At 39.0% G+C, this 15,132-nt stretch overlaps 1 protein-coding gene across 1 annotated transcript in view; it reads right to left on the bottom strand.

Moving 5' to 3' along the window:
• Positions 1-709: 709 nt before the first annotated feature.
• KL (klotho) overlaps positions 710-15,132 on the bottom strand; it is a 39,079-nt gene continuing 24,656 nt past the window's right edge. The window contains exons 2-5 of the mRNA XM_037527152.2: positions 9,770-10,280; positions 8,798-9,066; positions 2,992-4,093; positions 710-2,399 (exon numbers count right to left, since the gene is read on the bottom strand). Of these exons, the coding sequence (XP_037383049.1) occupies positions 2,062-2,399; positions 2,992-4,093; positions 8,798-9,066; positions 9,770-10,280 (2,220 nt within the window). The 3' untranslated portion in view covers positions 710-2,061. The remainder of the gene's footprint in view (positions 2,400-2,991; positions 4,094-8,797; positions 9,067-9,769; positions 10,281-15,132) is intronic.

Below are 15,132 nucleotides of genomic sequence, written 5' to 3'. Positions count from 1 at the left end.
AGAAAATCAAAGAAATATAGGAAGAATTAGAATAAGAACCCACCTCAAAAAAAAAAAAAAAAAAAACCCACAACCAAATCAGCGATTTGAGAAAACTCAAAAAGGAAAAGGAAGCTATAGAAACATAAAGAACAGAACATTGAGCTTGAATCTCTAAATAATAAAACGATGGGGGCCTCCCTGGTGGCGTAAGGGGTTAATCACAGCACTGTGAAGCAATCCGTGGCCTTTGCAGTGTAAGTTTGATCCCCCAGCTGGCCAGAGAGCTACCCACATGGTGCAGCAGACCTCTCCTGTCTCACCTGCTGCTCCCCTCAGGAGTGTATTTCAGTAGATCTGCCTGTTCTGTTTCCCACTCTGTCTCTGGTGAATCCTCTCACCCACATCCCTCCAACACCTCTGGCCTGTATCCCAGTTCTCGTATGCATAAATAAATACATCTTTTAAAAAATGATGGAACTGCAGAATATAAAAAAATCAATAGAGGAGGTAAAGAATTTTGGAAAAAGTCATGAAAGTAGAATAGACCAAATGGAGCAACAAATCCGTAACCTTAAAGATGCAGATATGAAAAGAACCAAGATGGAAAGAGAAACAGAGCTATAGAGAAAAAAAGAATAAAGAAACACTTGGAGAATTATCTGACACTATGTGGAAATACAAGGAACCCCAAAAAAGAAAGAAAGAGTTGAAAACTATTTAAAGAAATTATATTTTTTAAAGATTTATTTATTCATGCATACAAGAACTGGGGTATAGGCCAGAGATGCGGGGGGTGAGAGGATTCACCAGAGACACAGTGGGGAACAAAACAGGCAGATTGACTGAAATACACTGCTGAGGGGAGCAGCAGGCAAGTGGAGAGGTCTTGTTGCGCCATGTGGGTAACTTCCTGGCAGGGGATCAAACTTGTGCTGCAGTGGCTGCGGATAGCTTCATAGGTTGCGTCTTAACCCCTTGCGCCCTCAGGGAGGCCCAGGAAATTAATTTTTTAAAAAAGTTCTCAAGCTTGAAGAAGGAAATGCATACAGAAATACAGAAAGCTACCTAAGTAAAAGGAAATCTATAACAGACATAATAGTGAAGCTACAAAGAGTCCAAAAAGGGGTTATGCTGAGTGAAATGTCAGAATGAAAAAAGATAAATATCAGATGGTTTCACTTATATGTGGAACACAGGAAAAAAAAAAAAAAACAACAAAGGATCAGACAAAACAAACCTTGAAATCTAACCATAGATATGAGATGCCCATGAGGGACGGGGGATGGGGTGAGGTGGCAGAGAAGGGACAATGGTGGGGGCAAGGGGTGGGGGAAGAGGACAAAGGAATATGGTGATGGACTCTGGGTGCTTGGATGGTGGGAGAATTGCAATGACCACACCAGAGTGGAGAAATCATATATTGTCCAAAAAATAAATAAACATTACTAAACTTGAAATAAATATATAAAGTTCTGTCATTTACTCAGCTAAGTATATCATTAACCAGATAAGAAAATTATTATTAGCAGCATAGGGCAGAAACATTGCTTATACAATAAAAAGAACATTCCAGCATGGGGCCTTTGTCATCTCTTCTATATTTTGCCATTTTCCTTCTCAAGAGAAATTTGGTTTGACAGAGCATGGTCATTTGGTCTTATCATGGCTATTGAGAGATGATTGTTTGGGACTTAACTTTTTATTCTAATTTTTACAATTATTCCTTTCAAAATAAACTTTGCTTTTAGGAGTAAGCACAAATAAAAATATTCCTGACCTTGTCATTCAATTTCAGTAAAAGTGTTGCCTTAGTATGGTTTCTAATTTCTCATGTTTTTGTTACAGAATGTGCAGAAATGATAGTCACTTTAATTGCCCCCCAAAAAGGACAAATCCAGGTGTTAAGCATATTTTTCAGTATTTTACAATTACCTGTGCTCATTTCAAAACCACTGTCACGTACCACAAAAGTCAGATAAATGAAATCTATAGTTTTCACAACACCAAGAAGTGCAATGATTCATATCTGATATATGCAGGTAACTATTTCAAAATAGAAGAATAGGAAAATATTAAAGACTATTTGTAACTTCTTCTACCTTTCTTAGAGTAGTAAAAAATAAGGGAAAGAGAAATAATAAAAGCAAAAATTAGAAAAGCAATGAAAACCAACAAAGACTTTCTGGTGTGGAAAAAACTGCACTCTGTGCACAAGGTGAATTCTTCTGGACAAAATCTTCCCAGAGTTCCAGGGCTTGGGAAGCCGTTGTTATCAATCATTTTCCTGTAGTATTTCATGGAAGGTTTGGGCTCAAACTGATTTGCAGCATAACGATAGAGGCCAAACTTTGGAGCTGTGCGATCACTAAATGAATAAGCAAAGTATCCACAAAGATTGATACCATCCAATATGTAGGCTATAAAATAAAGGAACAAGAGAATAGTTGTTGAAACATTTTGCAAATAACCCTTTACTTTTACATAGCTTTGCTGCATTGGAAAGAAATTTCAATACCATTTAATAAAACTTCAATTTAATTAATCAAAAACGGCTTCCTTTATGCAAAGATAAAGAGGCAAATATCAAGACAAAAATTGTATTGATATCCTGTAGCAATCAATCGCCTGTCTTGATATACCTGTAACAATCACTTTCCTATAATTAAAACTACTGTGATGTTCTTGGATTAAATCTTCAAGTATATGAAGAGGTAAGTGTTGTGAAGCTATCTGGAAGAAAGACTGAGTCCGTGCTTATAGATCCTGAGTAGGTGCTTATAGATCCTGACTGAGTAGGTGCTAAGAATTTCCCCTCTCCCACTGATAGCTAAAGTCCTTTATCTTTGGGAAGATATGTGCTCTCTCCTGGACTTTTTCAGTGTGACAAGGAATGCACAGCACTTAGCTGTTAGGATGACAGTGTGTGTTTATGTTTGAGGATTTCTGTCAGGTATCATGCTTTCGAGCAATACGAACTTTCAAGAGACTGCTCTTCCAGGGGCTCCTTACCTTTTAAAGCTTCATTTACATAATTCTGCATATAATACACCCTCAGCTTGTCCTGGGTGGCATGCAGGTCATCATCAATGCCATTGGATATGATATACATGGGGAGGTCTCCATACTTGAATTTGAGCCAGTTCAGGACTTTGCGTAACCCCCAGGGCACTACAGCCACTTGACTGGGAGAGTTGAGCCAGGTGATGTCCGTCATTTCTTGCACCTCCAGGTAGTCATTGTATTTTACTGGATCCTCTTTCTCCCAGTCTACCAAGATGGTGGTGTAATGGCTGAAAGCCAAAAAGTCAAAGGAACCCTGGATTAGCTTCTTATCATCTTCAGTGAAATAAGGTAGAAGGAAATTGTTTCTTTGGTTCAGCCACTCCCTCATCACTGGCGGATAATCTCCAGAGCCAAAAATGGGCTCAGCCAGCCAGCCAATGTCAAATTCCAAAACTCTCTCTGCCACTTCTTTGTCTTTTGGGGAGAAAGGGCAGGCGGGTTCTATCCAGTCAGCCTGCAAGGCTATGGAAATTTTACCTTTCTGAAAAGGTCTAAATTCCTCGTCATACACACGCCAAGCCAAAGCATGCGCCTTCAGGAGATTGTGCCCCGCCGTGTATGTCATGTTCCTTGTGTAGGGCTCGCTCATCGTGATCCAAAACTTGACGTGGTGGCCGAGGTCATTGAAGCACAGCCTGGCGTACTCCGCAAAGGCCAGCGCGGTGTGCGGGTTCTCCCAGGCGCCGTGCTTGGCCAGAGGCCGTGGCAGCCCTTGATGCAGGCCCGCGGGGCGCCACAGGGCCACCACCGGGGTGATGTTGGCGCGCACGAGCTCACTGACCACGCAGCGGTAGTAGTACAGGACCGTGCGGTTCACGTGGGACTGGTTGCCCCGCGGGAGGATCAACGCCCAGTCCAGCGAGAAGTGGAGATGCGTCACGTGCATGTCCTGGAGTAGGGCGATCTGGGGCCGGATGGCGGCGAAGTCCACGCAGTAGGATTTCCTCTTCTTGGTCACGACCCCATCTACTTTAATGAGCCGCTTGCTGTGGTGGACATCCCACAGGTAAATGTTCGGATCGGTAAACTGAGACAGGGTGGTGTCGACCTGGGGAGGAGAGAGCAAGCGAGAATTTCACCTGATTGCCCGGGGAAAGCTATCCAGTGCAGTTTGTTCAAAAATACTGGGGAGCCAGATGAGCAATCAGAGAATGCTTTCTCACTGAAATCTTAAACTACTTTTCACAAATACTAGGTCCCTGAAGAAGGAAACATTCTATTTTGGTTTATGCACATATGTTTTACCCATAGTTCTCTCTAACCCTTGGACTGCCCCTTTTGCCCCTTTAATGTTTAAAAAAAAAAAAATTCTGAATTCTTTTGGTCACTTCAGATGACAGACTTTATTGCTTCTCACACACGTTTCTCTTTTGTGCAAGCAGAGTACTTAGGGGCGTAATTTTCTTCAAATGTAAGAAATCACTAATAGTATAAAAGTTTCTGGTTAAAAAAAAAAGCGAGACACAAAAGATAAAGCTTAAAAACTGAGTGAAATAGAATAAAAAAATGAAGTGATGTTTAAAATCCAAGTGTGCTTCTTAAAAGCACACTCCAAATTGAGGTTTTTTTTCTAGGAAGAGAAGGTACTAAATATTATGCACATAAAACTGTTACCATGTTTTGGCTTTAGAGCCAGTGACAGAATTTAAAAACCTCAATTTGATGGTAGAAAGTGTTAGAGAATATGGAAATAAAAAACATATTTTCATTCACTAATAATTGGATTTTTTAAACATACTTAAAATTTTTCCTAATTATTTTTCTGTGGTGATTATAATGATAATGGTTCTCAATCATCCGATATATAAGCTTCCAAAATGAAAATAGGTGTTTAGGAAGAATAGACAAATTCTAAAATCAAAATCACAAATTCCTCCTACCATATGTAACCCTTGAGAGAATGAAAATTGAAAATCTCCCTTCCCCCCAGCCTCCAGTTTTCTCCTCAAATATAACCCATTAGAACAGGTTCCTTGGTGTGACCCCCTCTATAAGAGCAGGAGTAAAACGAAGTCTAGTTTTTACTTTCTAGCAGAGGTTTTGTTGTATTTTATGGGCCTGTTGCAAATGAACGTCTGTTTCTCTGGAGGGGTCAGTGCTATGTTTATAAAGGAAAGCAATAAAAGCCAGCCTGTCAGAGAAAAATTGCTTTTTCTGGAGAAGTGTCCCTGGTAGATCACCCACACATGCATTTCCCTTAATACTGTGGGAATGCGGTCAGAAGTATTTTTCCACTGTGATGCACCACAAATCAAGTTTCCTCAGTTCTGCAAGAAAAAAAATGTTTGCATGCTCTTTTGAAGTGAACGTGTTCATAACACGAAAGATTTGTCTGCATTACTTTTATGGAGTGTTGGGAGGACTAAATTCATAACTTTTCTCCCATAATTCTTTCAAAACATCAGCTTTTATTCTGTGCATCTGAAAATAAATGAGAGATGAAATAATTTTTTGAAAAGACATCTGTTTCTAAATATAGAATAGTTAGGAATGAATGCTTGGCAAGTTTCTATGTAACTTCCATTAATTTGCTGACCTTTTCTCAATTAAAAATGAAATTATAAAGTTGCACCTCTCAGAAGGAATGGTATAAAGTATGTATTTGGTATATTACAGAAACTAGCACTAAAGAAGCTGTATGGCCTCAGTACAGGCAGTTTCTCCACCATAGTCAGTATCTGCATTAGTGGTTATGAGAGAACAATGGGTTACCTGGGATCCAGTGTCCAAATTCAGTGATAACTCATGTGAATAAGCCTAACATCATACGCCAGACAGCTGGTATGCTTAATGGGATATCATTTTTCAAGTTTTTGAGTTGACATGCATGCCTCATTAACACAAGGAGTTTGAAACACTAGCCAGGAGGGGAAAGACAAAGTTAAATGCTTTAAAAAATCACTTGTCGGCATTTTAACATAATATCTTTAAAATATAGACTACAGTTCCTAAATTAAAGCACACATGCACTTTGCCCAAAACTGACCTAATGAAAAGTTTGCTTTATTTTTTTATTAATAAGAGGTTTGTTTGGGAAGGGCAATGCCAAAATAATACAGAGTTCAAGGTGAACAGCAGAAGGAATAAAATAATTATTGCAGGCATTTCACAGTAGAGAGTTTACAGAGAAGTTCACCATGGGTTTGGGAGTGACTGAATTTTGTGTTTGGCTGATTCTGCATAGGCAGGGACTGGAGAAGTAGTAGAATAAGCACCCCAAAGCTCATGAGGCAAAAGGATGGCAAGACCTTAAAGAAAATATCCAGGGCTCATGAGTGGCTGGCTGATATTGGTTCAAATTCTGAACAGATTGCTTCTAAGGAGTAGAAAGTAGAATTCTCTCTCCCCTCCCTTCCTCTTCACTGTCATACTTGTTGTATTTGAGTAGAGTTTCTTTTCTCTCTCTAGGAATAGGATATACTCTTAAAATTTTCTCACTACTTCCCATTCTTAAGGCAAACACCATCTTGGATGGGGGGGCCAGAGCAAGAGTGAAAGGACCCCTCCAACATCCCTGCTCATCGCTGAGTTCACACTGTGCACAGAGATGCCAGAGGAGACGTCTCTTCACAAAGGATTGAACTGGAGCTACCCTCCAGGCTCGGCTGCTATCAACTATCAGGGCAGAGTGTGGAGCCTCAATGATGAGGGAGCCCAGGCCAGCAGGGAGCAGGCATCACAAAAAGTCAAGCAATAGAACAAGGACCAGAGACCACTGTCCCATCCCCAATGATACTCAGGGGACAGTGGAGAGACCACAGAAGCCATCCTCCTCCTTGGCACTTTTCTTCTCTTTCTCCCCCATCAACACTGCTTCTGCCCCTTTGGATCCTACTTGAACCCCACTGTGTATCTCACTTGCAGGAGAAAAGTTAGGATAGGAAGGTTCCAGATCACAGGGGCTGAGAGAGGAGAGACAGAGGAAGGAGGAACATCCCAAACCGAGCAGGGGGAACTAAGACTCGCTACTGTGCTCAGTTAGCCTTGCTGACAAATGTTTCTCAGTTGCTTTTTAAATGTTAAGGAAGGGGTTGAAGTCTGAGGCTGCCCTAAAACTAACCAATGTTCTCAAAAAGACAAGAATACAACCCAGCAAAATAATTATTAAGCATAGTATTGATCAGTTTTCTTATAATAAAAGATTTCAATTTATTTTTTACAAGAAACAGCAACCCACTTTCCTCAGATATTAGCATTCTTCCAAATATTTCTTTTGAACTGAAGGGTAACAGAAGATGGGACCCCAGAATATGACTTGTTCAAGACATGCCACCCCAAAACACTCTGTGTCCGTCAGTGTACTGGTTATTTTGAATTGCAGGCATTTTAAAATACTGAAAATACCGGGAAAGATTTTATCTAAACTAAAGACAGTTTAGATAAAGATTTCATCTGCCTAAAGACAGGTCATCCAAAAGGAACTCATTAGTAACCCTCTCTCAGGGAGCTTCATCATCTCTGGAAGATTGACCTTTGTCACAGGAGGCAAGACTAAAAGTCAGCATCATGCACAAAGTTTGTCACAAACTATCACACCTTCCATCTATTCAGATTCCTTCATCTTTGCTAAAAATAATTTACTCTCCCTCCTCAAGGTCCATAAGTCTCCTCTTTGTTCCCTATTAAGATGGTACTTAAACCTCAATTCTAAGTCACCTCAGGGAGTTACTCATTTTTCCCTGAGTATGTTTCATGTGTACATAAAGTATGCATGTTAATCTTTAGTTTGTTTTCTCTTTTTACTATCTTCCATCTTAAGGCTCTCAGATAAGGACTCAGAAGGGCACAGAAGAGGAAATTTTCCTCCCCTGCAAAGACAAAGAATTCACTAGAAGCACCACCCAACATATTAAATCCCACTGCTTGTCTGTGGACACTGATCTTGGTCGCTAGTTTTGTTCAGACTGTTTAGCAACCCCTTGTGGCTGATCAGTTCGCTTCCCACCATGTTGTGTTCACTCAGTTATTTTACTTGTGTATCCATCATTTTCCCTCAGTAGAGTCCTTTGAAAGCCGGGGTCACACTCTTCTCAGCATGTGTCCCCCTTGATCTAGCAACCCCAGCAACTAACACAAGGGTTTGTACATACTGGATATCCAATAAGTGCTCATCACTGTGTTCCGTCAAACTCTAGAAAAAAATCCTTTAAAATTAGGAAAATTAAATATAATATTGAAGGCTAACTACATAGTACATCCTCAGTAAATTGTAATTGATCATTTTGAAGACCTTCCATATCATTTTGATGACTATTGCTAGAAATGGCATTTCGATCAGTGAATCATTAGAACAAGGATTTTCATTTTCCAGGGTTTTCTGCAAGTTTGGAGAGTCCAATTGTGCCTCAGGAGGACACTGCCTAATGTTCCTGCCTCAATCTCAGCAGCTCCACTGACATGTCAGGTAATGTGGACTATTCTGATATATTTTGTTTAAGGAGGAACTCAACTGTTTTTAATAAGTATGAAAACCACTGCATTAAAAGAGAGTATTTTATCACTTTATTATCTTGCCAGATCTTAAATATTTATATGTTTTAAATTTGTTCCCCTTTAGGAACAAGCGCAAGATAAAGCTAAAATGGAGAAAAGGGAGGAGTGTTCAAAATTCTGGCTTTGATGTGCTCATTAGGGAGCCATGTCTGGCCTGAAGAACTGACAGTATGTCATGACAACCAGCCTAATAAGGAAGCACTACTTACTAGTGATAGGACTTGGTGAGACTGCTGATTGGATTTGTCAGCTGACTTACTTGAATGTAGTTGTCAACAATTCCCCAAGCAAAGTCACAGGGAAATGTCCCATTTAGGGGTTGATTTTCAGGTAAAGGAGGGAAGCCGTTTTTCTCTATCAGCTTTTGGTAGAACAAGGCTGAAGACTTCGGCAACAGCTTCTTATCTTGGCTTAGAAAGTCAACATAGAAGAGTCCACGTCTGATGCTATAGCCTCTGTGCCACTCGAAGCCATCCATGAGGGACCATGCAGTGTACCCAATGACATCCACACCATCTAACTTGATGGCTGCAAAGGGAAAATAAAACAAGAGTAGTGTGACCATTTGCTACACACTCACCTTATAATTCAAGGGCATTGGAAGGGTTTTCAACTTAACAAAATAAGTTCAGTATAATGCTTATTGTTTGGGAAAACCACAAACTTTTTAACTGATAACTCTACAAATAAATGTCTTCACAAATAGACTTATCTAAAATGCTTTTATTTGGATTTCCTTCCAGTGGGGGGGTCTTCAGATCTGGGAAGATGCCTTGTTCCACTTTCTATCCTAAATACCTAGCATTGTCATTGTCCCTAATGCAATGAATGAATTAAGTCTTTAAAAGCAGGAACTGCCTACCATTTTCTCCAGAAAATTGGTATTTCTTTAAAAGTTATGTTATATAATTTTAAAAAAATGTAGGAAGAGAGAGGTATCCAGGGATTTATTTAATAGTTCATATAATCTAAAAATCTAGAGTAGTAACTCTGAAAGTCAAGTAATTTCGTACAATATAATCTTGTTTCTCATTTATAAAATGAGTTTTGAAAAATGATTTGAATTCCTCAAGGCTCCAAGTGTTATGCAAATGCATTCCTACTATGCCAAAAATTGATTTCTCTATTATGATTTAAAAATATAAGTTCTTATAGTTTATTGCAGATCATCTTAAAGATTGTTTTTCCAGTACATTTTGGCAGGAAATTAGAATTTTATCCACAACCCTACCTTTTAAGGTTTCCATTATGAACTTTTTGAGGTAATACATATATTTGGCATCATCTCTCTTGGTGGTCCCTGAAACAAACCAGCCATTTTCTACAATAAATATTTGAGGGTGATTATATTCAAGGTCAATCCAGGAAAGGAGTTGTCTCAGACTGGGGGATTCTAATTGGCGGAACTTCATGTGAGGGTCCAATAGTTGAAAGCTCAAGGTTGGTCCAAAGGAAAGAGCAAAAAAGTCAGCTGTTCCTTTGATGAACTTTTTCTCAGATTCTGTGAAATCAGGCAGAAGAGATGAAAGATTGTTCTTCATGCTCTCAGGATAGTCACCATCAATAAATATGGGTTTGGCAAACCATCCTAATACGAAATCAAGAGATTTTTGGCATTCTTTGATGCTATGGTCTGTCATTCTCCGAGGAGTGATCCAGTGAGAACTTAGGGCAATGGACACTTGGCCTCCTTGAGTTGGACGGAAGGAAGTATTGTAGAGATGCCAGATTTTGGCATGAGCCTATAAAAAGAAAAACCATGGTGAGCTTATTTCTTATTACAAAGAGAAATTGAATGAATCTCCAGCTCTAGTTGTATCTGTTTCTCATCAAAATCTCATCTAATAACTAACCCTACAATGTGAAAATCACCTGGAACCTATGAATTGTTTCAGAGGTAGCTCAGCCCCCAGTGAACTGCTACTATGACTGGAATTATTTCCATAGTTTTTCAGGAGCCAGTGGAAAAATATGAATTACTTGTGCTGAATGTGTAATTATTATTCACACTTTGAAAATTAATGAAATAAGAATTTGTTTATAATATCTTACTCCTTAATTGACTTTGGATTATGTGCTTTTTAATTAATGGGCTTTGTATAAAGAACCAGTCCTGCATCTGTGATCACACCAGGAATTTCTAAATAGGATTATCATATATTTCTTTTATCCTAAGAGACTGGGAGTTTTCAAATTGACTCAAATTGTTGGAATCAATTTAATATTTTGTATTCATCTTTCATAGCTAAAATTCTAACACATGTTCTTCTTATAATCTTTTATTTTTTTCCTCCCTAAGAATCAGCACAATAAATTAAGAGACCAACTGCAATATCTAACCTTGACCCACCCTCCAGAACTGTTGGATAGTGCTGGCTTCCCACAGGCCCCATGGTGCAGCCAAAAGCAAAACATAATAATAATAATAAAAAACACCTAAATAGAACTTTGATGAGATCAGATATCCACAGTTAGTACTCAGCTGAAAGTTTCCTATGGCAATGTGATGTTTCCATAAAACTAACTCTATCCTCCCATAAAATTTTCTTGACTTTTCTTACTTTCATTAATTTCCTTTTTATTTACAAAGAATACTGAGGATTATGGTATTATTCTCTCCTATTTGATTAAGTTTCTCTTTACCTTTGAATTCCTAGATTTACTCTTCCTATTTTTGTACCAATTCAAGATTTTATCAATCTTTTACACCCTAACACGTCCTTATTGAAAAATTTCTAATTCTGTTTGACTCATAGTATCCAACATGATGATGCCAATTTTCATTCCATTCCCTTGGCTTTTTCCCTCATATGCCAAATATCCTCTCCATTTTTCTTAAATATTCTTGTGGTTTATTTCAGTGCAGGCATCCAAGAATGGTCTCATCACCATTCTTGTAAGTTCAGCCAAACATTTCAATAAAATAAAATAGTTTATTTTTTAATAGTTTAACTTTCATTTTTAACTTCTTAGTAAATATCTATTTCAGATTTTATCTACTTCAGAAACACCATTTCACTAAATGTGTTTTGTGATGACCTGAAGCAGCTCTTTATATGCCAAGAAGGAAATGGAGAATAAAATGCTGATTAAAAGGACAGTGGCATTGGCCCATGCAATCCAAGAAGCTGGAACCTATGTTATGTTGCTGCCAGCATTCTCCACCCTTTTCTTTCTTTCTCACCTCCACCACTCACCCTTCCTTCCCCCATGACAAAAAGTCTCTCATTTAACAGTTAAAGAAAAAAGAAAGGGTACAGTCAACCTAGACTATAGTCTAGGTTGTTGGGACCTTGGACCAGGAGACTTTCCTAATTTGCCCCAATTGAGGTTTAGAACAAGTGTGATGATGGGGGGAGCAGGGAAGGGGTCAGTCAGGAATGAAGGCAGTCTAAGAGCTTCCTAATTCTGTGTGTATTTGCTGAAACTCAGACAATAAAATTGTCTGAAATTACAGACCATGCTTCTAACCTTGAGTCCTTCAGCAAGGCTCAGAGGAGGTTTGGTGAGGAAAAGAATGATGTGGGTCTTACTGAAGTGTGCACAAGGCTTTTGATGTCAGACAAAATCCCTGCTCACTTTTATTTTTTTTAACTTTGCGTGTAAGAAGTTCAGGTTGCGAGAGGATTTACCAGAAACAGTGGGGAGCAGAACAGGTGGATTTACCAAAATACACTGGTAAGGGGAGCAGCAAGCAAGACAGGGAGGTCTGCTTCACCTTGTGCAGGCCTGGCCTGGGATGGAACTCAGGCCATAGCGGTGATAGGGCTGAGACTTAACCCTGACACCACCAGAGAGGTCTCCCTGCTCACTCTTGATTGTATGCCTTTGCTCACATGACTTAACCTGGGTAGGTACACTAACTCGCCTGTATCTCTCACAGGGCTGTTGCAAGGACTAAATGAGATAATTTACGTAAAACACCTATGTTTGCATACAGCAGGATCTCCATGCATGCTTACTCTTTCTGTTCCTAAAGGATGAAGAGTCCAAAAAGGAAGAACTTCACAAGTAAGGGAAACATTACCAACAAGGAAAACACTACCCACTGAGGATTTCATTCCAGAGTATCAATGGGATGTAGTGATTCAACCTGGAGTTTGGATTAGAAGAGAATTAGGGTTGGATCCTCTAAGTATTACAGGTATTAGTTTCAGTTTCTCCTCTGTGCTAATGAGAATAGTGTTTATACTCTTACAGGGACATTGTGAGGATTAAATTCTATGATGCAGGGCCTCCCTGGTGACACAAGGGGTTAAGTCGCAGCATTGTAAAGCTATCCACAGGCACTGCAGCATAAGTTTGATCCCCCGGCTGGCCAGAGCGCTACCTACATAGCACAGCAGACCTCTCCTCTCTCTCCTGCTGTTCCCCTCGGCAGTGTATTTCAGTAGATCTGCCTGTTCTGCTCCCCACTCTGTCTCTGGTGAATCCTCTCACCCCCACACCTCTGGCCTATACTCCAGTTCTTGTACACATAAATAAATAAATCTTTAAAAAATAATAAAAATTAAAAAATAAATTCTATGATGCAAATGAAAGTGTCTATCAAGTAGTTGATTATTTTAGAGAAGCATAAGTTGCGGCATTGAAAAGTACGGTGGTTAATTTTAAGTGTCAACCTGACTGAAATTACACCATTAGCTTTCCTGGACCTCCAGCTTAGAGATGGTAGATTGGGGAACTTTCTCTATGGAAAGACTCCATAGCCACATGAGTCAAACCCTCATGATAAGTCTCTTTCTACATATTTACATATAGTTTATTGTTTCTGTTTCTCTTACATCCTATACTGCAGATATACAATAGCTGTGAACTGTCCAGAAAGGAAATGGAGAAAACAACCCTATTTATGATTCAAAAAGAATGAAATACTTCAAAATAAATGTAACCATTCTCACCACTAGATAGATGATATAGATAGATAGGCAGGCAGGCAGATAGATAGATAGATAGATAGATAGATAGATAGATAGATAGATAGATAGATAGATAAGGAGTGAATGAAGACTGATGACAGAGTGTTAATGCCTTAGTCACAGGCAATGCTATTTCATAGACAGAAATATAATAACCTAGGATTGATGTAGCAAGAGAAAATTGGTTTTCTCTAAAACACGAATTCATTTCTGAAACTACAATAGTAATTTGTTACCTTTTAAAAAAGCAGTCTTTTAGCTTTTAACTAAAAGAATCAATACTAACTTATTCATTGATCCATGCATTCATTCATCCATTCACTCATTCATTCATTAAATAAATGCTGTCATAGGTGCTTTTCTAAGTTCTTAGTAATCAATAGGATTCAAAATAAGATTCTGTTCTCATTGAGCTTACATAATTATTTGTAAGATTAAATTAATCCTCTAATAATAATTCCTTTTCAATTTTTAAAAAATCTAAAGAATGTCAGCAAAAAATGACCCACTTGGTGTTATTTCTGGGCCATATTTCAATTATTATTAATTTTATCCATATCTTGGAAGAAAGAGAGATAACAAATGAATGAAATCAGAGTAAGATGGGAGAAGATGACTGATTAGCAAGGAGGAGTACAGTTTGGACACAAAGGCTTCTTTGACAAGATATTGTTTGAGGAGAGGAAAAATGAAGGATGGTAAGTAAGAGCTGGAGAGGAGAAAGCATTTAGGCACAGAAGAGTGGGCAAGAATAAAGGAAGATCTGTGGGCCAGGAAGGAAGGTGACAGGTTGGAGAGAAAGCCATAAAGAAAGCAAAGAGGGCACCTCCTAGGACAGAAGATCAGACACAGGTATTTAACCCCCACCCCACCCCAAACCTAGTGGGCAGTTGCCACTGATGACTGAGGTGGGACTTAAGAAGTCAGCTTGAGGATGAGAACTCGGAGATAATTCATTCTCCAGAGCTCCCCGAGGGGGTGAGGTTGAGATGGCAGCTTGCTTACCAGCTTCCCTTCCCTAGTTATGCTCCCAAACCCTTATTGATTTTCCTTAGGAGTACTGCATTGCCTGATTCAAGACTGGCTTCTGGAGAAGTCTGACCTTTGACAGGTTGGGACCACATTGGCCCACATTGATAAAACTTATTGAGGATTCCATTGTAAATGTAACAGAAGGTTACTAGATGGATGAAAATAACAATTAAGAACATGGACTTGGTCAGGTTGTTCTAACATACCTTCTTATTAGTTGTGTGACCTTGGACACACAATTTAAATCTTTGTGTCTCTTGCTTCTTCATCTGTAAAACAGGGATATCAATAGCTCCTATGTTCACATCCTTTTTAGGATGAATTAAGTCAGACTTGAAAGCGCTTTGAGTTGTGACTGTCCATGTACATTTATGATTCAAGTGGTAGTAACATAATTTGATAGTGATTTTTAAAAGATCACCAAATGCCATATGGATAATAGATTCTAGGAGGGCAAAGGGGCACGAGGAGACCAATTAGGAACTATTACAATAGTCAGGTAAAAGACGATGCTGGTTTGGACCAAAGGCGATAGGGAGACCAAGCAGGTTTAGGCTACGGCTGAATGCAGAATCAATAGAACTGGCTGACGAACTAGATGTTACATAATTACTTGCAAGGGAAATAAAAGAATCAAGAAAAC

This window comes from Talpa occidentalis, unplaced genomic scaffold (assembly GCF_014898055.3).
Source record: "Talpa occidentalis isolate TD23 unplaced genomic scaffold, MPIMG_talOcc4v2.1 talOcc4.5, whole genome shotgun sequence".
NCBI classification, from domain to species: domain Eukaryota; kingdom Metazoa; phylum Chordata; class Mammalia; order Eulipotyphla; family Talpidae; genus Talpa; species Talpa occidentalis.
This window is presented reverse-complemented; position numbering and strand designations above follow the sequence as displayed.